General features: G+C 41.0%; 2 protein-coding genes and 1 long non-coding RNA gene across 6 annotated transcripts in view; 2 read left to right on the forward strand and 1 right to left on the reverse strand.

The window, feature by feature from the left end:
- The window catches only part of PIGF (phosphatidylinositol glycan anchor biosynthesis class F), a 25499-nt gene extending 13340 nt beyond the window's left edge, over window positions 1–12159 (forward strand). The window contains exons 6-7 of one of the 2 annotated variants that reach the window (XM_023924507.2): window positions 4870–5001; window positions 6355–12159. In XM_023924507.2, the coding sequence (XP_023780275.2) occupies window positions 4870–4983 (114 nt within the window). In that variant the 3' untranslated portion in view covers window positions 4984–5001; window positions 6355–12159. Of the gene's footprint in view, window positions 1–4869 lie in introns of both variants that reach the window. The other variant, XM_023924505.2, reaches the window with a different exon arrangement.
- Window positions 582–22679, reverse strand: RHOQ (ras homolog family member Q). 2 transcript variants are annotated; one of them, XM_086878384.1, is made up of 5 exons: window positions 22459–22679; window positions 22241–22299; window positions 7157–7321; window positions 6323–6418; window positions 582–5583 (listed from the first exon to the last, which is right to left on the reverse strand). In XM_086878384.1, the coding sequence occupies exons 1-5, from the start codon at window positions 22598–22600 to the stop codon at window positions 5551–5553; spliced, it is 495 nt and encodes a 164-aa protein (XP_086734510.1). In that variant the 5' UTR covers window positions 22601–22679; the 3' UTR covers window positions 582–5550. The 2 variants fall into 2 exon arrangements, with proteins under 2 accessions (XP_086734510.1, XP_086734509.1); XM_086878383.1 differs by having other exon boundaries at window positions 582–5587; window positions 22459–22672.
- A 157-nt stretch (window positions 22680–22836) lies between these two features.
- LOC111927605 (uncharacterized) overlaps window positions 22837–26766 on the forward strand; it is a 142126-nt gene continuing 138196 nt past the window's right edge. The window contains exon 1 of one of the 2 annotated variants that reach the window (XR_015283626.1): window positions 22837–23087. This is a non-coding gene — a long non-coding RNA (uncharacterized LOC111927605). The remainder of the gene's footprint in view (window positions 23088–26766) is intronic. The other variant, XR_015283627.1, reaches the window with a different exon arrangement.

The raw sequence follows: 26766 nt of genomic DNA on the forward strand, positions 1-26766 counted from the left end.
ACCTCTCAGACGTTCGTAGCCTGAAAAATAATCTGGTGAATCTTGGGTACAGTTCTTGATCCTTACTCAAGTAAGCTGAAAGAGGACTATGAACTTTCACTCTACTTTAGTTCTTCTTAACACAGCTCAGAGAGTTTCCTTCTTGTATTCCTTTTTGGATCTACTACCTGCTGTGAAAGTTTTGTTATAAGAGTAGCTGCTTAATGTGAGGAGGGATAATACGCAATTGGAGTTGTTCTAAACAGAGGTAGAAGCTTGTTCCACTTTAGTGTGGTTATCATTGTTTATTTAATAATGTGTTTTATCAATGTAAATGTTAATGGTGAGATCAAAGGCAGTTATGCTTGCTATAACTTTAGAACACAAATCCATGAAACCAACTTCTAGTTACAAATACCAGCCTGAAAAAAACCTCACACTTGCTTCTTGGTGTGTGCTTGTCAACACACACATTCTGTACAATGTGATAAGACACTTGTAGCTAATGTGTGCGTGCAACCAAACAGATTAAAGGCATGTACTGAAGTTTTTAAAACAGTACAGACTAAACAATCAGGAATTTAAGGCATGTTAGAAACAGGGAGGGAAAATAATTGTGCTCATTTATTCAGTTTTAAAATGAAACAAAAATTATTACATAGCCTTCTAATTGACAGTCAGAAATTAGCCTTTTGAAACAGTAAGCATACAAAAAATAATGTTTAGGAATATGAGAAAAACACTCTTAAGTTTACTAAAAAGATAAGTAAGTACAGTAGATTGCCTCACTGTATTTGCATTTGTATAATGAAAGTTCCAGCAGGCAGCTGCTTACTTCATAACATCTTTAAAAACTTGATGTTGTTCCTCTGGTCTATAAGAATCTGGCCTTTATGTCTTTATCAGTGTCTATGTAATTCCCTTGCATGGGATGCAAGACTCTTTAATAGATGACAAAGCTGTCATGCAGTCCGAATTCCGGTTTAGCTAGTTACATGCACAGTCCAGCAGAGCTAAGATACCTTGCTGGGATCCTGCAACATGCTCCGCTTTCCATGCAATATGCTAAGCATTCTCACATCATAGAATCTTAGGTGTTCTAAAGAGCATTGCGGAAAACCAGCTCATTTTGTCCTGAAAGGTTGGCAGTTCCTATTTTGAGTCATAATTCTTAAAATGAGTTCTAATATATACTAAAAACCTTGCAGTTCTGCTGTGTCTATTTATCTAGCCTAAAGAAATTCCTATGAAGTCCTAACACTGCTGCCAGATAAAAAGACAAAAAGAAAATTTAAATGAATGGCAGAAGTCAGAATCATTTTGCATTAAACACTGGCTCATGCTCTGTCCATTAAAATGCATTTGTTATTCTTTTTAAGATTTGTTTTTGCTAAGCTGCTGTTCAGGTTCCTAGTAATCCTCTACAGGTTGTTAAAATTGCCCTTTTCATCATGCATTTGATATGTAAACTGATTCTTCTTGTGTTAGGCTGTGAAAATGGTAGCTGCTGCTTCCCAGATGCTGAGACAGATAAGACATTTCATGACAGCTTAATGAAAAATGTTCTGTTCTATCTCCTGCGCTCCACACTTTTCTCTCCATATCAGCCTTTTTTCCCCTCAACAAAAGTGCAGCCAGGCCATGTGGCCTAACATCTTGTTCCCCTGCTGCTGACCCAGCCCAGACATGACATCAGTAACGGGGCAGGATATGTCAGCTTCCTCAAGGCAGAAGGGAGCATGATATAGGAGGAACTGAGCTGAAAAGTTCTCAGGGGGTGACAGAGGTGTATTACAAGTTGCATATTTTGAGCTAGCAGAATGGGATTTCTTGAAACAGACAGACAGATATTTGCTGCTTACATTTTTATCACTTACCAGCAGTTCATACCAAGTCAAGGACTTTAAACCAAGTTTGAGATTTTATGAAAGAGAGGGCAAAAGCAGGCCAATTGGGTAAGTCAAAGTAATTTAAAAAGGTCCAAAAGAAAGTGATTTGATCTCAGAAAAATGAGGCCAGCATCTAATACAAAATAAAGCAACCCACTTCCACAGAAAGAAGCAACCCATTTTCATAGACAGTCAAAAGCATGTGAAAGTGGTGTTATTTCAGTGCAGCTGATGTGCTTAAGAGCCATAGCCTTAATCTGTCTTTGATAACTTGCTGCTTTAGATATACCCATGGGCGCCTCAGGCTATGTGTAGCCTAAAAGCCATCAGTCAAGAATAAAAGGTGTAAAACTGGTATTATTACATGTTTGTTAGGGGGTTTTGTCCTGTGATGAGGGTTACACAAAATAGCATAAGGACAGCAATGCTCTTAAGTCCAGGCTTTTAACTGCTGTGCTTAGGGAGTTTTCAAAAGGCCAGAATGCCCTCAAGCTACTTTGGGGTGTCCAAGCAGCACAGTAAGAATAAATACCTGCTAGTACCCTTCTGTTCCATGCCACTAAAAGGGATGAGGTGGTGTCTCTTTCTGTCCTATTCATAGATGGGAGATGGCATGTTTTATGTTTTCTTCCCTTTGCTCCATATCTTTGCCACCTGCCATTTGTGAGTGTTCAGAGGTCAGAGATTCAACTGTTAAGATAGCCTGAAACTTATGTAAGGTAACACTGATTTTTAAAAACCAAAGCAAAAATAGAATGTTTTAGAAGACAGACAGAGGCATAATTAATATTAAAAGTTACATAGCTATTGAAAAAACACATCCCGAGTTGCAGTTCAGTCTGGTGCAAGAGGCTACAACAGTCATCAGAGATCTTTTTAATCATATCAATAATCACCCATTATACACAAAATAGCACAGTATACAGGGTCATTGGGTCATCAGAGATATTTGCTCTCTAGTTAAGGGAATATAATCAATTCAGAGTCCATCATCTATGTACCTATAGTTCTGTAAAGCAAATAGGTGACTACAAATTCACCTAATGTAGGTAAAAATTTAATGAAGGATTGATCATTGATCACTCAGCATATTTGATGTAAAAGCACCACCAAGTTAAGAAACCTTTGTCCATAGTTTTGTGGATATTAGAGTGGTATTTGACTTCATCAGTGGATAAAAAAGTATGACTTGTGTTCCATCTGAATGTTACTGTGGGCGAAAGGGTTTCAAGTACTTTTTTATTGTTTTGTCCTTTAGATATGTGTTAATATGCAAAATGATAGGAATAATTTCATTTCATTTAGAAGTTGAAAAGATTCGCCTGATGTGTAAGTTTAGCCAAAGCCCCAAACTTGTGTGAGTTTGAAATATATTTTGTACCTTACCATGCCAAAGCCTCTCAAGGCTTTTTCTAGATGATCTGCAATACACAGTAAATGAATAAAAACAAGCAAATCTTTGGCTTGAGAGGCAACTGCTGAAATACTCAGCAACAAAAACAAGCAGCAGAGACAGAATGTATGAAAGTGAAAGAATGAAACAAGGTCAATAAAGAGTACCTAAGGCACCTTGTTTAATAGTCAACTTTGCTACACTCCTTAAGACCTCCAGATAACATATAAAGCTGTAAATGCTAAGGAATGTGAAGATGAAACAACTGAGGAGGTTGAAGATGAAAGAGCAGAGGACAAAATACATTACTCTTATTCATAGTTAAAATTCCCACGATCAAAGGATGTGAAGAAATATATTCTTTTATGTGATAATGAAGTAAAGAGAAGAATCAGAGCTAGGGAAATGAATGAAAGGAGGAGCCAGTACCATTACTGTTGTAAGTTCATTTGATATTCATGATATTCATGAATTGCAAGTCAAAATGAAGTAGAAAAGAAGGCTGGAGACTGGGATATTTCCTCTATGGTCTAAGTGCATTTCTCAGTCTCAAGTACTATAGAGGGGGGAAATACCCCCTTAACTTAAAAAAAAAAAAGGAGAGTCCAATCTGTACTTGCTTTAGGAATATGCACTACACAGCAGGAACTACAAAACTGTCCTGGAAAAAAACAATGCAAAGGAAAATTTTGAAGAGGCCTGGGAATTCTGTTTATTCTAAAATAAATAAATGAATTACCACCTTAGTTGAGAGTCATCAAATGCAGTATGTAGTGGACTGGTACTATAAGCTACATCTGATGACAAACTGGTTAAGTCTTGGTTTGGCCACTCCTCCCTGCAAATCAATACCAATTTTAAAAAAAAGGGGGGGGGAGGGGGCAGGGGAGAATTCCATTATTACTCTGGCTCAGTACAAGACGGTTTGTTAAAGTGAGTCAGCTCTATGGAGTTGGCTTCCTTTTCTTATACTGTAAAATAGAGCATATAATTAAAGCTCTCTTTGACATTACTGGCTTACTAAAAGTTTGATGATCTGGGTGTAAGATGTTCAGTCAGCTTCCAAATTTGTGTTCCCTCCCTACTGCTAGCCAGAGGTAAAATTATCCTCTAACATACTTTTCAAGAAAAAAAGCCAACAAACCTCTATCCATCACAGTCTCTGGCCTTATTTGAATACTACTAATTCATCTATACACACCTAAAAGTTTCAAAACACCATGAGAGATTGAAAGGAGAAATTGCTGAGAAATCTGTAGGTGTCCAAATGTGTGCAGCACAGTAGGAAGTTAGGTCAGCTGAATGCTTTAGGGGATATAAATACCTCTAAGGGGTTTTTTTTCCATAGAGTTTTTGGACTATCAAACTAAAGTCTGCAATAGCCAGAAGCCTGCTTACATTTTAATGCATATTAATTAAAAATTGTACAATGGTATTTAGTGTTTATGAAGATGATTGTTACGCCTTTGGCATTTTTAGGAAAGCACATCAAGCTTTAAAGTAGAGTATGACTACTGTCTTGCAGTACCTAAACTTTGTGCTCATGAAGTACAAAAATCCACAGAGATTTTCCTCATTGTCTGCTTTTACCTTGCATTCTCCCCTCAGGTATGGCCCATTTCCTGTTCCCTCGGAGCTACCTTTGGCTATATGGCTGGTCTGATTATTGCACCTCTGTGGATACACTGGAACCGGAAGCAGCTCACATACAAAAGCAGATAACGAGCAAAAAGAGACAAGGTATTTCTTTGTGCAGATTCCATACAGACTGTGCAAAAGTTGGGGTTTTTAAAGATATATATATAGATATATATATATATAGTCAAAGCAGAAGGCTGTCCAAATTCAGTTAGAGTATTTCAGGCCAAGCATCTCCACTCAATAAAATCACACAGATGCCATTTCAGCGTGGTGCAGTTTTTGCTTCCTCTAGACTGTGTAACCCTGAGAGATTGTACCTTCCAGTCTGAATAAAATATTTGTAACAGATGTGGTGGCTTCTTATTACAAGTTCGTTGAGTTTGATTTTATTCCTCTGGATTTCACTATTTGTTGAAGGCAGATTCATAGGTTTGACTTTCAAACCTGGAACAAATTCACTATGTACTTAATGCATTGTACTTAAAATCAGTAGAATTTCACAGTAAGCCTGGCCATTGTCAAATGTCTCTCACGTGATCAAACAGCAGTTTATGCATCTTGAACCTATTCTCTTCTTCACTGTGTGTTTCTTTGGAGTTAGAATGGCTATAATAGCTTCATCAAAAACAGTCTTCAGTCCTTTCTGTGTTAAAGCTGAACACTCCACATAGCAGTAGGCTCCTATCTGTCAAGAAAATAAGTTAATTCAATAGCAGTATACCTCAGCTGTTCAATTCCATCTGGGCACTTCTGCTCCTCCCCGCCCCCCCCCCACCCCCGCAGCATTACAATGTTTGCAATCTAAAAAAGTTATCTCCATGTGCACCCCCTTGTAGGAGAAAATAAGATTTGTCTTTTGTCCAAAGATCTGGAAGGTATTTAAGTTTGTTGGTTTCTGTGGGAAGCATAAGTTTAATCTTTAGATTGGCAGTGGAGGCCTAAGATATGGTTGATAATTGAAGAGCAAAAAATAATTACATGACCCATTTGTGTTTCAAAAATAAAGGCTCTGTAAGTGTCCCGATAAGCATTGTCTACACAGTAGTTACAATGGTAGTATAACATTCTCAAATAATGTCTAAAAGATGCTTCCAATATTTTGATTCCAACCTCAACCAGTCTGTGGATATTAATTATCTTTGACTAATATTTATATAGCTTGTATAGCTCTTACAAGTGTCTACACTGAAAATTAGAACTGTTACTGACAAGAAAGTGTAATTACATAGGTCTGCTTGTTACCTATATTCATTAATGTAAATAAGTATAAATAACTGGTAAGCAGTCACAAGATTTCACATGTGGACTGCTAAAAGATACACATAAAAGTTCTAAAGGAAGACAAAGTCAAGTAGAAATAGGAGTGTTCTGTTGTTGTTGTTCTTTGTTGCTTGGTTTCATTTAGGAGTATCCAGTTTACCTCTTTTGCTAACTTCTGTCCTTGCTCCACAGATACGGGCTTCTCTTTCATATCATTCAGTCTTGCCAGAGTTTTTGGGTCATCACGGAGATCAATCTAGCAAGAAAAATTGAAGTCATGCTGGAATACTTTCTCTAAACAAAAGTCCTCAGGCAATACGATACCCTCTTTTTAAAGGAGAATTATTCAATGGAATATTATCTCTGTAAAAATGGAGTTGTGTCATGATTCAGATCGTGGGCCCTTCCTGATTCAAAAGCCCTAAATTTAAGATGTGAATCTTCAATCCAGAAGGAAGAAACATCAATTCTGTAATTCAGCGCTTCAGTTAGATGTGATCATCTTAGAATACCAAATGCAGTGGCAGAAGGATTGACCCAAAGGTAACACCAACATGTGGGTCACTCCATAAATGAAGCACAGTCCACTACCCACAAGAAGCAAGAGGAAATTGTCTCACTTCTCCCCTTTTCCTTTGCTTCAGCAAATATTGCATGTGACTAATAGCTGTAGACCCAAGTAATTCCAGTAATGTGGTCATGAGCAGACAGTTTTATTCTGTAAGTCCCATGACTTTTTAGATAGTCACATGGGAGACATGCAGTCCATCTTGCCACCCTATTTACAATGGACATAAGTTTTTTTAACAAAACATAGATGTTCATTTGAGAACAACACATATCTATGTTTTTCTGCCACCTGTAAGGTTTATTCCTCCAAAGGCAGAAGGAGGTGCTGCTCAGGTCCTGTTGGGCCTGAACTTCCAGCCCAGAAAAAAAGGCACCATATAATGATCCTAATTGTGTAAATAAAGTAGAACAGAACCAAATATACCTGTGTTCCTACTAGTAAAAAGGGAACATTAGGTGCATATTCCTTCAACTCCGGTACCCACTCTTCCTTCACATTTTGAAATGAAGCAGGGTTTACCACTGAGAAGCAGATAAGGAAGACATCGGTCATAGGGTAAGATAAAGGTCTCAGACGATCATAGTCTTCCTAAGGAAGAAAAATTCTGTTATCTGAAATAATAAATTGTTGCCTGTATTTTAAGTTATATTCAGAAACTGTATTTGTATTTCATGAAGATTGTTGAGGCAAACTTTCTGAATGTTTAACACTATTCCAGGTTAGTTAGTGTCACTGTTAGAGCAAAATCTGCATATGAAGATAACTATATGTGAATATAAATATTTTGAAAAATGTGTTAATACTGATGGAAACTAGTTTCTCTATGAGAATATACAAAAGATTACCGTTCAAAAAGTATTCACTTAAGGAAAAAACCAAAAGGCTTATGATTCAAACATACTTGCAGATCAAAGATTAGTATTTTTAGAGAAATGAGCAGGTGTGACTGCTGTAAAATCATCCATACAAAGCTAGGCTTTTTGATTAAGGCTATTTGATGCACTCAAATGTTCTATTTTGGATCATACACAGAGGTGATATTTAAAACCCTCCTTAGAATTTTGCTTGTCTCTTAGAAACTTTACAGTCCTGTTTTTAGTGTTCAGGGCAGTAGGAAGGATCAGAAGGGGCCTCTTTTGTTAGACTGTGCTTCCTATTAGCAAACCCAGCAAAGGATCAGATGGAATAGAAATTCAGGATCAAGAACACTATCAGTGGAATATTAATGCCTTTGTTTGTTTGTTGGGAGTGTGGCAGAGGAGTTAGTGTGAAAAGATTATTTAGGATATTTAGAGTCTCAGCATTTAAAGCCAGCAGTCCTACTGCCAGGGCGTACAATACTGAGGCAAGACAAGTACCTAGGAGCAGTGCCCTTGTTGTAAGTCAGAGTTCTCTCTAGCAACAGAGAAAGTGGATTTTTGTCCTATGTTTTAGCTAACAGCTGGAGGTAAGATGCCCCAGCTTCTCTCTGCAAGGCTTCCTTTGGTCTTTCTCAGTGAACTAATGCCTTACCATTCCTACCATAGAATTTTGGTGGGTTTTGCAACATAGATAACTAAGACTGAGCCCCAGGCATTGCAGAGACACAGATAAATGCTGGATTTATACCTTCCACAGTAAGCACCAGTTTATTAGGGCTCCTGCAGCAGTTTCCATCTTCCCCATGTAAACTCCCCATCTTAATTGAATCTCACAAATATTGCAGTGATTTGTTTATTAAACATAGAGACAGAAATGTAATTCCAAGTCCATGTTTGAAATGAGCCAGAAAATTAAATTTTTGTTTCCTTGGCAACAGCCACATTACCAGATTATTAACCTCTTGTCACACCCTCAAAAACACCCTTCAGTGATTTGCTAGGTTTTAAACATTGTGACTAGAATTTCAGAAAAACTGTGAGGACTTCCTCAGAACAGTTTCTGCTTGGCTTATCTTTCCATTTGGAAGTCAGCAGCTGTGGGAAGAGAGCTGTTATTCTCATGAACTTTAAGAAAAACAAGCACAGGCAGAAATTCTGCAGTAGCAAGGAGGTGATTACTTGTCATTATTTGTCATACTCTTGTGCCATTTTGAGTATCCACTCTAGTTTTGTACACAGGCTTGTCAATTAGCTAGAGCATGCTTAATTGTTGGCATGGGTTCCAAATTTCACAACTACAGTAACTGAAACTACTTTGAAGCTACGATATTTGACAGGCTTTTTCCCTGCCAGTGTCAGGCTCTTGCCCTGACTTAGAAGAAAAAAGCAGTAAACCTGTCTTTTCCAAAGCTGTGGACATTCATCAGTCGAAAGCAGAAGTAACTTCAAAACATCAACACAGGAATTGAAACATTCAATTGCTTTTTTTAGGCATATACTTTTATGTTTCACTTCTACTACTGAATATAGCTAGATCCTGTTCAGGGTTGCACTCTGTCTTCTGTGGGTGGAGATTAAAATCCTAAAAGAAGCTTCCCAGCTACCAATTACTCTGTTCCCTGGAGTACAAAATCTGCGTGAAAGAACACACAGTGGATCCATCAGTTGCTCTCAAATTCAGCTCTAAATAATATATGGAGTATTAGTGAATAAGTTGTTGTTTTAAAAAAATCTAGTTAAAAGCTGTAATTTGTTCCTACCACAAAAGAGCTGCCATCCTTGTACTCTACATTTTCTAAAAAATCTCATATCTGAATTAGGATAACTAGAATACTGCCTGCACTAAATGCTGAAATGAAGAAAGCACTTCACTGTCACCAGAAATCACTGTTAGTCCATTAACCTTAAAATAGCTCTTTAGTTAATCCATTTCAAATTACAGATAGACCTTTTATTAATACCAAATATTAATCATTTTCTTTAAGCCAGTCTTAGGTGTGAACTCCTTTCCTGCTCCTGCATTTGTTTATGTGCCTTTTGATTTATACCCTGTCGTATTTGCACTGGGCAAGCTGCGGGTCCATCCAGTGTAATTAAGAAGTTAAATGGAAGGCAAGTACAATGTGATTGGATACATCATCTACCCTGACCAAAGACGTTTGTGGGATTTGCTACAGTGGCTTCACTGCATTAAAGCTTCCTTAAATTATCAGAGAATTTGGCTATACCCACCAGTCCTGCTGCTTCAAACATGTCAGTGGTATCAGGCTGTCCTTTAAATCTTATCTGTGCTCTGAACATCAGGTTTGCATTGATTCTAATAGCGGCTGTAGTTCTAACAAAGCCTCTCACCACATAACTGGACCAGTCCTGAGTCCTCCTGTGAGAAAACCCACTTAAATTTTGGCAGCATCTAGTAGACCATCTATGCTTAAAGACTCCTGCCTCCCAATAGTTCCTTAGAAATAGCAATAAAGCCTGCAAAATTTCTCTGATGTATTGGGCCAACGTAACTCCTACAATTGGTAGAATAATCTGAAATACCAAATTAATTTAGATTTAATATTAGAGAAGCCTGGAAAATTCTTATTGCTTCAACTATAATTTATTTCCTGAATCTAATATAAGGGAAATAAATATGGTTTTTTCTAAAATTAAATGTGATGGAAAAATTGATTATACTAGCCAGTCAACATAAATTCCAATTTGAGGGCATGTACACACCACACTATACAGCAATTAGTCTAATTAGACAATCTGATTGGGGGAGGCACTGCATATATATTTAGGCTTTAAAAATATTTAAAGATATTAGTGGGAATATTTTAAGAAAGTGAATAAGATGGTCAAGAAAGCCTCTAAGGATTGAAATAGTATAAGTCTCAAAAACTCCAGGTTATAATAGTGAAACCACTCATTCTCCAACATACTCTAGAGTTTTTAAAAAAAAAATGTTTGCTGAAGCAGGTGAATACAGAAAATACAAGGGCTGTAAGAACTTCAGACAAAATCGGACACAAGAATGTTGACTTAATTAATGTTCTATGGAGCTGTGATCCCTCTAAAAGACATGACACTGCAGCAGGGCTATTCATAATTTCCCTAGTATCCCTGTGGAAAACTAGGACAGTTGCCAGTACACAACAGACATGAAAAAGGAGATGAGATGAGGGAGCTAAGGACTTGGCTTCTGAACTACAAATGAGGGGGGGGGGGGTGTTTTTAGAGTGGAGAATGGAAATTCAGACTTTTAAATTACTGTGTCTTCTTATGGTAGTTTGAAGGTGTGTCTAGCATTGCCTATATCTTGGTTCCTTAAAATCTAGCCTTTAGGTCTCCTTTTCCATGTTACAGTGCCTAATTAAACTGCCTGAGATTTTCTGCTGCCTGGTACTTGAATACTGTATTTTGGATGGTGAAGTGGATTTATTCTTAACATGTCCAAATCTGGCTATTTGCAACATTTACCTGTTCAGAAACAGAGGTTTTGAGAAACCTTTTTTATGCAGACTGAAGAATGGTTTGCAATTCCACAGCATTATAGTATTCTTAATTTCATGAGTTTGCTCAGACCAAAAGCAGAACACAGTGTCCCATTTCAAGTCATGCATTTGATTTTGAACTATTACTTTTTCCAAGTTCTATGGATATCATTTGAGACATAGTTATAACCACACTAACTGTATTCCAAATTCTGTCACTGACACAGTATGTAGTCCTGAGTAAATCATTATCCTCTCTCTGTTTGCATCTTCCCATCTGTAGGGGTTTGCTAGCTTAATAATGCATTAGTCTTTGCAAAGCACTTCAAAAGCCTTTGATGTACACTGCTTACATGTGGTGGGATATTAAAAAAAAAAAATAGACAAAGTGGAGTATAATAATTTCTGGACAACCTTCTTGACCCAGAAGAAGCACTATTTCCTTATATTTATTAGAACACTGAAGTGTGAGGTGCAGACATACAGAAATTTTGTTGTACTAGAGACCTTGTAGTTCCCCCAGTTTATGGTATCACGCTCCCCCTGGCTCAAGCTGAAGTGATGGACACAGAGACAGAAGTCCTTGCCCCTCTGTCAGTAGTGTGAGACCACAGGCCTCCTGCGCTTCTGGAATGGTATTAAGGTCTCTCTGTCCACTTTGGGGAGATGGAAGGCAATTAGTCCTTTGCAGCCAATACCTTCCCACACCTTGACCAAGACTTTTGAGGAAGTACATGCCTCTTAGATCTGCCACTTCAAGTTGTGAAGATAATATTAACCTAGATCTGTCTGGTTTGTTTCCTTGCTAGTGTTTTTAAGAAAATAAGAGAAACCATATTCTGGCATGTCATTAACATTGATGCAGGGACCTAAGATGTGTCATGTTTTAATCCACGCTCAGTGTCTTGTTTTGACAGAACCAAAGTAATTAATTATTTTATGTATTTTACAGCTTAGGAATGAAATTTTAACAATGCATCTTCAGTTGTTATACTGACGTATCCTTGATAAACCTATTTTTTTTCCGAAAAGTATAAAGTGGATGGGTGGAAACAAAATAAAGCTTGCACCACTGGAAGAAAAACTGGAACTCAAAACCTCTGCATTTGTGATCTCTGTGTTAGCAACCATCTGTTGCTTTCACAGCTTACAACAGCAATCGTAAGAAGAGGTTCTCACTCCCAACCATCTGTTTTTAGAGGAGAAGCCAAAAATAGACATCAGGCAGAGTTGCTAAAGGAATCCAACCTTCATGCAGCAAAGGGTAATCACTACTGCTCAGAGGGGCTCAGTGAGGCAGAGTAAAATCCCAGGTAAAAGTCTTTAAGTTTTAACCACTTCATAGTAACAAGAGTCAGAAATCCTCTCTCATTATGAATTGCCATATTGCAATTTTTGACATGCATTTCAAAGCTGCATTTTTCAGTTTTCATCCCTGAAAATTAGTTTGTGTTTCAGAAGGCTCCCTATAATATTTTAGAGAACATAACAAGTGAACCATAATGACTGATGTACATAACCTGGACTTAACAGCTCACAGCTACCTCTGGACACATCTCGCAATCTCCCCAAATTGTTTGAAATTAAAGGCTGATCTGCAGCTTTGCCATAGGCACCAGACAAAGCCTGTCTGAAGGTTTTGAAAGCAGCTGCTTACTCCAAAAGCAGGCCAGGAAACAGACTTCACTCCGCTGAATCACCCTGTAGTTTCTGATTCTACGAGTCACTTGGTGGGGGAGGAGAGAGAGGGAAGTGGCCCCTACTGCCCCATGCCAAGCACAAATTGCTTCCCTGGCTAAAAAACACTGTTCAGATTTTTCAGTCTGGGCCGTGTAACACTGTAACCCTTTGCGAGGAAGGCGGGTGGAGCGTCCCCCAGGATGCTGGTTTCCTGGCACTTCCACTCACAAGGCACCACTAATGCAGGACCATTTGGCATAAAGCTGCAATTTGGACTGACAATGTATTGCCATAAAACATCTGCTTATCCCATTCCGTGACCCAAGCTCTGCTACACTGATGACTGCATTTGATTTTTCTGTTGCCTACATCTGTAGCCCCTAGCTTTTGGACATGCAAAACAAGAAAGATGTAATTATTATTCCCTGGCTGCAGGGGAAGACTGCACTATAGACCCTCTGTCTCTTCTGAGGATACAGCTTGCATAAAGAAAGCAGAATTGTCCTGTTATGGTTTGTTCACACAGGTTTCCCAGAAAGTGCAAAAACCTGCTGGTTTGGGCTCAGCATCTATTTTTAATTTATAGAAAACACTGCAAGTATGCAGAGTAAGTGCTCTTCCGTTGTATTCTAAAAATGAAGTAAACTGATCTAAATCCATTTCTGAATTCCTGTGTGGAGGACTGTTCGAAGGACATATGAATTATACATTGAAAAAGCCCAGGGTTTGTGAATTGCCTTTTTTTTTTTTTTTTTAATAACAAAACTCCTCCTGGCTTATTTGAGGACTGTGCAGCTGCTTACACGTCTGAAAAGCTTTCTTGGATAGAAATAACTAGCTGGAAGATGGAGCCTCGTAAGATGGATTTTAGAGCATTAGAGACAGGAAGGACAGAATATTTTATTTTATACAAAATTGAATTTAAGTGATCAGATTTGATCTTAGCCTTAATATGGGATTCAGTACTATCCAAATGCTACATCTTGCTATGTGGTGATGCTAAACTACTTTCCTAGATGGTCTCAGTAGGACACTCCCTTGTCTCCATCACTGTGAGAACTTCAACTTGCTGGTTTCTTCTTGGTTTTCTAAAAGTGAAAGTCCCTGAATTTTCTCTATAGGTCTTATTATTTTAGCATCTGTATCAACAGAACAGGTATTCAGCTGACTGCAAGCACAGTTTCACCCAAACACCTTCACTTAAACTTCTTGTCTACCCACCATGGAGCTCTTAAGAAATGGCAGAGTAGCTGCCAAGGACAAACCCTTTCACTCCCTGCTCATGAGAAATCTCAGTCCTGTAGTGCAGTTCTTCTCACTGTCAGTGACTTTATGAACAGCATTCGTTCCACACCAGATTTCCATTTTCCCCAAGAAAGGAATTCACTCCAGTTGTTGTGCCTGCAGCCATGAGCAAGCAGGATTTTCCATTCTTTTAAATACAGCAAATCGAAGTTAAAAAATAAAATGGGCCCTGACATGGGAGATCTGGACAGATCCTCTGCAGAACCTGCTCTTTGGAAAGATGGGCTCTCTGACTTTATTTTCACAGAATATGACCTGTTCTCACAGGCAAAACAGCCTATGGAATAGAGTTGGTTTAATACAGTTATCCATATCGTATCAGACATGTCTTTTAATTTGCTACCTATATAAAGACTGTTCAGACAAACAAGACTGGTCAGTTAGGTGTCCCATTCCCTATCACCTTTTACAAATAAACCCCAAAAGCATATTCTTCAGTCCAGTGTTAAGGAACACGTAGAAGATTACAGCTTTACTGCCTCCTCAAGATTAGTTCCCATCACACAACTTCTCAGGAGTGTGCCAGGGCCATCATGTGCACCTTGAATGAACATATCACAGTGAAAGAGTTTCTGGAATTAAAGGCATTTCGCGGAGTCTTCTGCACCTTGTTTTATATCAAGTCACATTTGTTTGGGTTAACAGCTTCCATTGGAAAATGTGGTAAAACACTCAGCAGATGTTAAGGCAATTGAAAGAAAAACAGTAGGCAGTTTTTTCTCAAATGAGGGATTTGTAAGCCATGTCACTGCCTGTGGCTGGTCTGTTGGTCATAACTAAAGATGCATCCCAGGTCACACCTGGCATCCATCGTTTATTGACTCCAGCACTGAATCCCAACTGGAAATCAGGCCAACAAGGAGCTATCATTAAGTCCTAATGATGATCTTTAAGCATTTGTGACTATATCTAATTTAGAGCACAAGCTGCCTGAGGTACTCTGAATCTATGTTTTATTCATGTGAAGCAATATACTCGCCTAGGATGCTGACAGATGTTGCTTTACTCTGGAGAATAATGCTGCCACCTGCATTTTTATGTGCACACCAGCAAGTGCCTGGCATAGCACTAAAATTATTGCACACGTGCCACAGCACAGATGCAGCATGAAGCAGGATTAAAACAGATTGGGACAATAACTGTAAAGTGTCAAATGACACAACCTCTTCAGAACTGCTGAAAGTGTCACATAGCATTCAGACATTTTTCTTGACACAACTCACCCAATCACTAATTCAAACAGACTGCTTATAAAATCACAGAACAGAGCAGTGAAAAGACACAGTTCTTCTCCTCTGTGTCCTTACTTCACATTTTTTCTCATTAGAGGAGGAGCAGTTTTGTTAGAAATGCAAATGCTAATTTGGAGCCTTAAAAAAAAAGTCCTGAAGTTCTGCCCCAACACATCCATTTTTGAGATGTTGAAGTTTATAATTCAAACTGCAGGATTTGGAATCGGTGTGCTTTATATTATTTCTTAATTACCAGGTTCCTGGGGTCTCTATAAAGAAAAAGCACACATCCTTTTCACCTTAAAATAAAGATTAATTTATAGTGCCCTACAGATACAGAGAAAGGTTGATACATGAAGACAGATGAAGGCCAAAGATTTAAAGAAAATCCACATGCAGCAAAGGGCAAAACCATTTTAATTTCCTAGGTTTTTTAGGTAGTGGTGTATGTGGATAGGCAGAGCTGGCTCATCATTTTGAATACCCAGGACTGACAAAACCTTGCTGAAATATTGCTGAAGTAGGTTTTACATCCACTTTGTCCATGTGTTCTTAACAAAGGAACTAGAATGAAATTTACTGTAATCAGCAGTAGGGTGCCAGTTAACAGAGAGTTTTGGGTTAGACCCCAACACACTGTAAGCCCTTTTACATTGCAGGTCCGTGCTATGGAGACCATGCTCTCATATAAATTTTGTTTACTTTCTTTTAAGACGTAGTTTGGAGGCTGAATTAGGAGTTGGGTATAAATGAAAACTGCATTTTTTTATACTTCTATTTACTAAAATATGGAGAGCTCTTTGCAAAGGAAACAGATTTCAATGGAGAAGTCTGAGTATGGAGCTGATGAAAAGTCCCTCATATGTTCTCTATCAGAAAAACTCCACGAGTCATGCTACCTTACCCAGTTGTCCCATTCCATCACTCCTGCCTCCTGCAGCTGTAGATTATATGATACTCAGCTGAGTGCAGGTGGACACACCATCTTAAAATGAACTCTGGAAGTAAAGAGAATACACAATAACATTGTGCTGGAAGAGCAGTAACTATTTGTATTCAGTGTTGCCTTTTTAGCTGGTCATGTTTGAATAGCATTGAAAGATGCCACTGTGTCTCAAAGAAATTAAAAAATAGTAAAATTCAGGCAGTGCTCTGTCACAAACTAAAGGATACCTACTGACTCTTAACCCAGGAAAAAAGGACTTTTTACTTGGCCATGTAATCAATGTTTAGCAAGGGTCCATCCTAGGTCAGTAGTCTTCATAAAAATGTGCGTATTAAAAATTGAAGTGTCAGAGACCCTGTCAAACTTGGTTTGCTTTGTGTTCTTTATTTTGGTCTGCCATTAACTTGCTGTTAATGTGGCAAAGATATTCTGGATCTGCATTTTCAGTGTCACTATTCAGAAGTACTGTGGGGCTTTCAGCGCTCTGAAAATTAAATGTAACTGTCTTGAGTTTCCAACATCCATCTAGTGAATGCTTCTGGGAACTCAGAACACCATCTCCCAGTCTGCAACTCCCCATCTGGTGGTAACAGTACTTACCTATCCTTCTAAGAAAGCTACCATGCTTTCAAAGCATGAGTCACAGCTCACAAGGAGATGTTTAGATGCAGGCTTTGCACTGAGAGTATTATTGTTGCAAGGTCATTTTTAATAACTAATCTGAAGATATAAGTCCTTTTCCTTTTAAAGAAATAGCCTGTCTTTGCTTAAACCCTTATCTAGAGAGCTCTAAAAACAGAGATTGTGAGCTCAGGCATTTCACCTCCTCATGCTGAAAAACTTTAATTCCAAAGGGAGAATCTAGGCATGTTTTTATTCTATCTGCATATATCCAGTTGTTAAATCTACGTGGCTGGCAACATCCTGAGGCACAGAGCAGCTTCAGCGGAGGCTGAGCTATTCATAGGCCAGCACACTGGGCTGGGAGTGAGCTCATGAGCTCACAGCCTCCCAGTGCCAGCTGCCAGCTCGGCTGGGACATGTAAAAGGAGCGAGGGAAAATGCACGTGGGAGGAGGGAGGCACAGGGGGGCAGATAGGGGACAGGATGTTAGTGCCTAACATTTCATGTTTAGTTCTGCCAAAATCATGTTGGAAGTCTCAGTGTTTACACCTCTACAGTAAAGCGTGGCAGGCTTTGCATTGTGTGAGACTGCTTCACTCCAGCTGACATTTGGAGCTATGGCTGCCTGGTAGGGGCAACTCAGAAGGAGCAGTGTACTCTGAGGAGGGACAATTCTATCTCACAACAGACCAGCAGCTGCCTCTCTTCTCAGTAAGATACTGGAGTGGTACCTAGGGCTAGACCAGAGCTACCTACCAAAGCCAAGACAAAAAGCCAGCAAGGAGTATAAAGATTACTGCTATTCATTTATAGCAACCATTGCAGGTTCAGGGACCATCCATTTTAATAACCACACCTCATGCACAGACACTTTCACATTTATAACCATTTGTTTTTACACCTCTCAATGCAGACACTCATCTCACTAATAACTGAGTTAGTGTTATACGCACACTTCAGCAGCCTGACCAACTTTATCATAAAATTGCCTTAGCATCAGAGCTTCTGTTACAACCAAAAAATCAGTGTATCTGAATGGCTGTGGCTGCAACCAGTGTGACCATCTGAGCTGAGATGTGCAAAGAAGTGGCTTGTTCTGTGCTTTAACCATGTTTTGTGGTATGTTCTGGTGACAGGTGAGAAGGCACCAAAAGCTTCTTTGTATCAGAGCACATGTTAGGGTGTTTAAGAAGGCAAAGATATAAAAGCAGAAAGCCAAGGAACACGGTTCACCTCAGCTTTGTCTGACCAGACCCCCCTAGTATTAACAGTAAGTGATGCTGACAGATATAAATGTTATTGTGAGGCACTGCACCATAGTAAGGTTCACCATAGCCTGCTCTGCACTGCCCAGATGCCGGCTTGGTGTCAAATCTGCACCGAACAGACATGCCATGCCTCACCTCAGCATCTCTCTTCTCAGAGCAACACAAGCAGTACAGGCTCTGCTACTGCAGCTTCCCCCATCCTTCCTCTGGGTCCCAACCATCCTTTACAGCAAAGACAGAGGAGCAGAGCAAGATTTCCCCCTGTATGTGGTCAGCACACACTGGAAGAAAGGGACACTATGAATTAAAATCCTGCAGCAAAAGGAACTGGCAGAAGGATGGACTCCAACTACCATTTTAAACAACAGCCTTCAATATAGAGAAAAATCCCCAAAAGGCAACCCCTGTGCTTATTCCAACCACTTGGACATGGCAAGGGAACATCTGGCACCTCTTTGTTAGTGATTGCAGACATTCCTCCAAAAATGTTAACATCTTGAGAGCTGGTAGTATTTCTTCTGATATCATAGAAGAGCAATATGATAATCACTTGCCAGCAGTTAAAAATCACTCCAACATGGTGATCTTAACAGACCCCTGATGAAGCCATGGTTCTCCTCCCAAGCTGATTTTGCCATGTACCCCTGTTCAGTGAAGAGCAGTATTGACACAGAGTCTCACAGAAGAGGCTGCTGCAAAGCCAGAGGCATCCAAGCATCAGAATCACAAGTACCTCATGTTTAAACTTCGGTGTGTTGATGCGTCTTCAACGCAGGTTCTACACTTCTCATCTTTTGTTGAAACCAAGACCTGCCCTAAACCTACCCAGTGCATGCAGCAAGGCTAAAAGGAGCTGCTAGCTCCACTTCTGGGAGGAATTGCTGGAGGAATGGCACCAAATTCCCGCCTGTCTCATGGGAGGCTGTCTCCACAGCTGCAAACCCAAATGGGCTCTTAGAGCCTCCACAGCCCAGCAGCTGTACTGGCTATTTTCTGCTGAACCAGAGCCTCAGTATTTTCAGCCAGAGAAAAGCCTTCTTGAACTCACGCACACCAAAGGCCTGTGTATAAACTGAACTTTGTGAACCACTAGTGGCATTTTTCCTCGCTATATATATTACCAGGCAAAAAATGGGGTTTTCATAGATTTATTTTCAACCGACTTTAAACTCATGAAGATATGAGGCCTTATGTCATCGTTGTAGTTACTACATCTGACCCCATGTTGTTGTGAGGAAGCAAGCTAGAAATGAGCACTGGATGAACTCAAAAGCTTGCAGCTTCTCTGCCAAATCAAAATCTGTCACAAGTTGCTAAATACATAACCACACAAGTTAAAGAGACCCACACACTGATAAGCCAGTATTTCAGGGTGACGAGCCTGCTGTGCACAAGCTACGAATCAAAATCTTGTCTTTAATCTTTCTTCTGCTATGGGCTTTTTGCATGGATTTGGAGTAAGTCACTGTCTGAATTTTCATTAACCCCCTCCACTCCTCTTTCTCCTGAATTGAGATCTGTAGATTGTACCTATTTAATTTGTCCAGAGCTGGAAGTATAAACATGCTGATGACTGTGAACTGCTTAGATGTGTGATCACACACAGCCAAGTTTTATAAAACTATACTATCAGGCCAATATTTTATAGTAAAATTATTTGGGGGTGCCAGAGACAAAAGCACTGATGTATGCTGGCATAGAAATCTCAACTTTGGGCAACAATGTATCCAATCCATATGGAAGTCTGTAGAAGCAGCATGCACGGACCAGGTACAGCACGCTGGTTCCTCAACAAAGAGAAGACATCATCAACTCATGTCTTTTCTGCTCTTTACAATATATATTTAAGCTTTAATGTAAGCTTTCTATTGCATAGCTTTGGGAAGACAGGCTTGTCAGCTGCTCTGACAAAGCAGCTTTTAGCTGAATGAAGTTGCTGGATTGGCATCTTGATACAGACTCTGCTTTTTAGTTGTACTGGATATTGGGATGGGCCTCCTGTGGGAAGTCTCTGATGTCCACCAGTTCCCCAAACATGCTGAAGTGGGATGGGGATAGAGTTAAAGATTTTATTAGTACCACAGGTCAGACTAATAGGGGAGTTTTGACAAGACCAGATATAGCTGTAAAGGTAGCCTCATTAAAACACCCTATGTGAACTGTGGGTCCTCTGAATCAGGCCAGCAAGATCTATTTCTAGGAGCCTCAAAAACTGCCCTGAAATTCAAAATTAGGATTTCAGCTTTTCAGAAACTGAAAAAAAAACCAAAACCAAAAAACAAAAACAAACAACTCAGCTCAACTTTCTCTATACAGCCTCACACTGAAAAGTTTTTCTTAGTATAACAGGAACACCTTCATTTGCTGTTTGTTGTAAACTGGCCGGTTTACCCTAATGACTTTTGAGGAGACCAAAGGTCACCTGTGTTTGCACTCAGCATATTCAGGCAGAGTGGGGTACCACAAAGCCACCCTAGTTAAGGTTACACAGAGCTAACAACACATACACATTAATAGCAACAAGCCCAGCACAAGCAGTTTGAGAAGGCATTCCCAAATAAACTGTGTATATGTAAAGAAGTTCTAGGCTTGCTTTCACACTTTCCAATACTCATTATAAAAAAAAAAAATCAGTTGCACACTAACGAAATGTTTTGTCTGAGCACTGGATCTGCACTTTGCAACCTACCTAAGCAACATCTTAAACCCATGTTCTGAACCAATTACTTTTCAAAACCAGGATTATGATAATAATAAGAAATTCACTTAGCTGGCATAAATTTGACTAGTTTGTATTTACGTCAGTGAGATGACAAGCATGAAGTCAGTCTTTGTGAGAAGAGTCTCACCCTTCAGGGTATCAGCTTTCTGGAAATGGCTCTGTTTCCTACAGTTCTCATTGAATTAATTTTTTAACTGATTTCAGGCCTAACAAAGATATAAGACTGGTTAAATGCTGATCCCCTAACTCAAGGCTATATGCAAATCTAAAAAGGTAAACTAATTCAGGCAGCAGTTGTTCAATTAAGTATAGGAACAAAATGGTTAAAAATTACAGCTTCGGTTACTTGCATAGGCAAGTTCAGTGAGATTGTCTTACTGGTTGCTCTTTACAACAAGGAAGCATGTCTGAGGTCATGTGAGACCAAAGCACATGCTCGTGCTGCAAGAAGAAGTTTTAATATGGGGAATATACAACTTTACAGAAACTCATTTGCATTTCTGTATATGCTCGACACCTCCTTGGGAGATGCCTGCACCTCCTGGGGTCAGGCCCTTCACAAACTCTTTCAAATAAGGGATCCCCAGAAAGTACTCTAACTCCAGAGACTGTGCTTGACCGGTGGCTGGTGCAGTGCAAGTTAAGCTAAGGAAGAGATGACTTGAATCATGGAACTCTTTAAACCACTAGACCAGTGACCCCTCCAAACATCCAGTATTTTATCCATCACTGAAGTTACTTAAGAGCCATGCTTACATCACAGCATCTTTCACAATTGGCTGTACTAATCTTAACCAAATGACAACTTGAGTTGTTTGGGACAGCAAAAGAAACCCAGGTTATCACAAAGACTGTGGCTGAAAATTACATGCTATTATTTTCCACCTTTAGTTTGAACAACTCTTTGTAGCTATTTGAGTACTGTAAACCACAACCAAGGCAAGCTGCGGCAGTCTGGCTCTCCATCCGACCCGAGGCGGCTGAGGCAGCGTGTGCCCTCTGTGCTGAAAGGGGGACATTTCCCTACCTGAAGGCCGGAGGGAGGGCCGGCACCCCGGGGAAGGGGGTCTGGCCAGTGGCGATGCCCGGCCCAGAGCACTGACCCGCAGCCGCCGAGCATCCCCCCACCCAAACGTCGGTCGGGCAATGCCGTGGCTCCTCGGCCCCAGCACCGCTAAAAATAAAGCCTGTCTCCGCCTGCCCGTCCTCGGGAATCGAGGTTGGATCTATGGTTTTCTTCTAAAGCCGGATTTTATCAGTCACCCCCTACCCCCGCCAACCCGCCTCTCAACCGCCCAGCCCGGACCACAGCGAATAACTTCAGCGCCGGGATCGCCGCCGGGCGGGGGGACGGGGCCGCGGGGCCGCGGGCAGTGCTCGGCACTCACCTGGCCGGCGGTGTCGTACAGCCCCAGCAGGTACTGCTTGCCCCCGACGGTAACGCTGACTGCGAGGGGGGAGAAACGCAGTGGGTGAGGGGGGGGGCAAGCCCGGCCGACCCCTCTGCCGGCCACCCCAGCAGGGCAAGGCCAGGGGATGGAGGGAGGAGGGAGGGGAGAGAGCGGCTGCCGCCGCCGGCGGTAGCGGCCCCCCCCCGCCCGCTCACCTGCGTAGTGGTCGAAGACGGTGGGCACGTACTCCTCGGGGAAGGCGTCGTTGGCGTAGCTCATCAGCAGGCATGTCTTGCCCACGGCGCCGTCCCCCACCACCACGCACTTCAGCACGACCGCCGCGCTGCCATGGGCCATGGCCGGAGCCCGCCCTCATGGCCCCGCGGGCGCGCCCCGCCGAGCCGGGCCCCTCGGCACCGCCGCCGCCGCCGCTCAGCGGGCGCCCCCGCCGGCCCCCGCCGAGCGCGGCCCCCCCGCCATCCACCGCGGCGCTGGGCCCGGCGGGAGCCGCCTTCCCCCGGCCGCGCCGCGTCGCGCAGGGAGCGCCCTCCTGGGCGCGGGGCCGGCCAAGGCGGGAGGGGCGCCCCGTGAGGGGGCGGGCGGGAGGGCGGCGGGGCTGCAGGGCCGGGGCCGCTGTGCGAGAACGGCCCTAGCCCCGGCCCCGCTGCCCGCACACGCATGCACGGCAGCATCCGGCGCTTCCCCGCCCCGCAAGTTACTTGGGCGCTGCGGGCACCCCCTGCCCCGCGCAAGCAGCGGGGCCGCCTTGATTCTGTGGTGATCACCCTGTGCGTACAAAGGAAACTCCGCAAGCATCCTCTGGTATTAGCCTCCAACTGTGCCGGTAAGTATGAGAATAATCAATGGGATGTGAAAGGATTTTGCTCTGTACTGAGTTTATTGTCTTTCGGTCTGAATTCAGTTGTGAGAACAGATTTGAGAACACCAACGTGTGTCATTTGAACAGACTTGAGTACCTGTTTGCAAGGCTAAAGGACCAGAGGACAAGATCTACAAAGAGTAGATACTGCATGAAAAATTAGTGAAATCATGCTCCCACTAGTGTAAGTGGCAAAAGTCCCACTGTTCAGCAGCACTATGCTGTCACCTTAGCAAGCTGTTTCCAACTTCACATTTTCAAACGGTGTAAAATATGACTACTGTCATACAGAAACAATTGCCTTCTTTAGTTCACATTTTTTCCAGATTTATGCTATAAGCCCCATCCAATTACAACATAAACAGCACACAACAGCGCAAGCCACAAGGAGACCTCTGTGTTGTATAGTTTGTGTTTCTATTTGATCTGACACGCATCAGGGAGAAAATAAATGCAAATCCCATATTGCACAAAGCTTATCTGAATATTCAATAGAACACATTTTCAAACCAGGACAAAATACCTAAAAAGTTATTATTTTGCAAGTTTTTTAGCTTAGTCAGTCAAGCTTTCATGCTTTCAGACCACAGAGGGTGTAAGCAGGACATCCAAGGCTGCTCTGGTGCAGTGTCATCACAATTCATCTAGAGAACATCAAACCTATGAACAGACAGAAGCTGCCTCAGGAGGTATTTCCTCAGCCCTTGAAAAATGCCAGCTCCAAAAGAAAACTGTGTTTATTGAGAAGTCAGTCAACTGGTAGCCAGTGCAGGACTCAGAACACAGGTCTCCCAGACAACAGTTTTTCCTAGTGAGCAGATATGTCCTGCATGAGCTGCTGTTTCAGGATGGGTTATAGCACCACATCCAGGAAAACTGCTTCAGAGGTTTCTGGGTATCCATGAGGGACTTGAAATCATGCAGATACTCAGTGGCCCAGGTGACATCCACTTCCCTTTTGTTTGCTAACGTATACATTTAGGAGTACCCAATACTTACGTTCTTGAGCAACAGCAGCCCAGGCTGCCATCTGCACAATTGATGGGAAGTATACTTCCTCCACTCTGCTGCTTGCTTAATTGCTAGTGTTGCTTCCCAAATCCTGTAATCATCATTTTGAGCTTGCACAATCTCAGCCAAATGATTCTCATCCAGTCCTCCATCTTACTTAGACAATGGATAGCCAATTAGTCTGCACTAAATATTTAGACAGAATGAAGATACAGAACTGGCGAACTGATGGACTCACCTCAGCTCTCTCCTCACCAGTTTGGCTGGTTGTACAGCCAGGGAATCATATAGCTGCAGGACTGGGACCTTGTAAAACCTAACAAGAGTCTGAGAGTGATATGGCTCTATGGAGTCACCCGTAGGGGTGTTGGTTTCATCCACAGCGTAATTACCTACTTTGTTTTTCACCCTTTGCAGATGTCATTTTCCAGCCAGTGCCTAGAGCAGTGCGATAAGGAGGGTGCAACTGTGAGGAGAATATACATTCTGAAAGTTCTTGGGAATTTGTTTATTGTCTTAAACTTCTCTAGCTTTCAGCAGCTCCTCAAGAATGTGTTAGCATCTCCTCAGTGTCGACCAGCTGGAGGTTTTCAGTTCAGCTGTATTGGCACAACAGATACCTAATCACATAGATTATCTTCTTTCACATAGATTAACAATTGATTCTGTGTAATATGCTTCCATTTTTCAGCAGTACAGATACAAGGAGTATTAAAATAATTATCTATTAGAAATATTATTTTAAATATCTTTATTAAAGACACTCAATCTAGCCATTTTTCCCTAACTTCTTTCATAAGTTTGTAAAGTAAACCAGTATGAAATGTTAAAAAGAAACTTGTATCACCTTAGTGATATTTAAAATGTATTTTTATTCCTCATTGCTCAATATAAAGTTCAAAGGAAATGAGAAAACAGTTCCATCTAATTTTTTACAATGGGGACAGTTTCTGACTACTTCTAGGTTATGCACTGAATGGTTACTTTAGTATCACATGTAAGTACTGAACAGCCCATCTTTTCATCCAAGGAATTAAAATTTTGCTTCGTAGGATTTCTGTAAGCTTTCTACATGCATATGAGCTGAGCACTCACTGGGAAGAAGAAATGTAACTAGATTGTCCTTAGAAAGAAGGCCTGCTCCAAATAATTCAGGTCAGTAATGGAAGAAAGTGTGTAGAGGAGAAGGTCTTAAAAATGCCTATGAGGACACAAGTCTAGTGGAAGTCCATAATGATTGTGCAGCTGAACATTTCTTGGGAGCAATTTCTGGGTTATACAGACTTTGCAAGTGGGAACATGGCACAATGAAGTAGGAGCGAAAAAATCCTTCATCTGTATAAACAGCAGCAGGGAAAATAGAACAGAAAGGAATGGAGCCAGGCCTTAGTACAAGCAGCAAAAAACTGTTTGGTCTGTAGAACCAGGGAATAAGTATTAATCATGTAATCAACACATTTTGAAAAGATAGATCTGTCCATGTTCATGTCCATCATTAATATGTCTGTGAATTTAACATAGAAATTTACACAATATCGTTATGTGCTGCCTCTCTGTGTTGTGAGTACACTCCAGCAAGTCTCTGTCCCAATTCTCCTGTTCAGCTGCCAGATAAACTGCAATGCCTTGCTTTGTCACTGGGTTGTTGTGCACCACTAGCACATGGCCACACATCTCACTGCAGGGATGGACATCTTCCCATGCTGGGTGAAATGACTTCATGGAAATAGCCAATATTTGAGGAAACACCCCTAAAAATGCCAAGTCCCAATCAAAGCTCAAAGTGATGTATGAAAAACACCTGAATTCATCCCACAGAATCCATCAGAGGATTAATTTCTTTTTAGGCATCCCTGTCTGTGGAAGATTGCATTGATGGTTTATGGTTCTCGAAAAAAACTTCTAGACTTACAAGGAATTAATTCTTTAGGAAAGTCAGTGAAAAGGGTGTTGCCATCTGAATGCCCTGTTTGTACCATATTGTCTTTCAGAATAATCAATCTCTCATCCTCAAGCAGAGATGTCCCTGACCAGAAGGTTACACCTGAGTGAACATAACAGAAGCCTGGTTTTTAGTCAGAATAATTTACCGTTTTCATAAATGGTGAGAACACCACTTTTACAGATTATGAATCTGGTCATTAGAGTTTTGCTTTTCTGCCCAAGATTAGGTAACACTGAGTGTCTGTATCTCAGCTAGTATAGAGGTAACAAATTACATATTTCTAATGTGCCAAAAAAGCACAGGCAATTTGATAGTTGCAGATCTAATTCCTACCTAAATGTCAGTTTCCACTCTAGTATTTTCTCAATTTAAGGGGTCACAGCTGCAAGTTTGCCTTCCTTGTGTCTTTCAAGAATATGGTGGTATCTCCAAGCAAGGGCAAACACTACATGAAATCAGAATGACAGGATGACACATTTTAGGTCATCTGCGGCAATCATCTGCTCGAGCACTGGCTCTTTACTGCACCTGTAGTGGCCCCCTTCTCTGAATGGGGATGAATGCTGCAAACAGGGCACATCACTTACTCTCTTCAATGAGCAGCCTAATGTGGTCCCCTACCTGGAAAGCTCCTGCACAGCAATCATCTCATTCTGTTATGTTGTTGCAGCTTGTGATCTAAATTAA

The sequence above is a fragment of the Cyanistes caeruleus genome, chromosome 2, assembly GCF_971803275.1.
Source record: "Cyanistes caeruleus chromosome 2, bCyaCae1.hap1.1, whole genome shotgun sequence".
Taxonomy (NCBI): Eukaryota; Metazoa; Chordata; class Aves; order Passeriformes; family Paridae; genus Cyanistes; species Cyanistes caeruleus.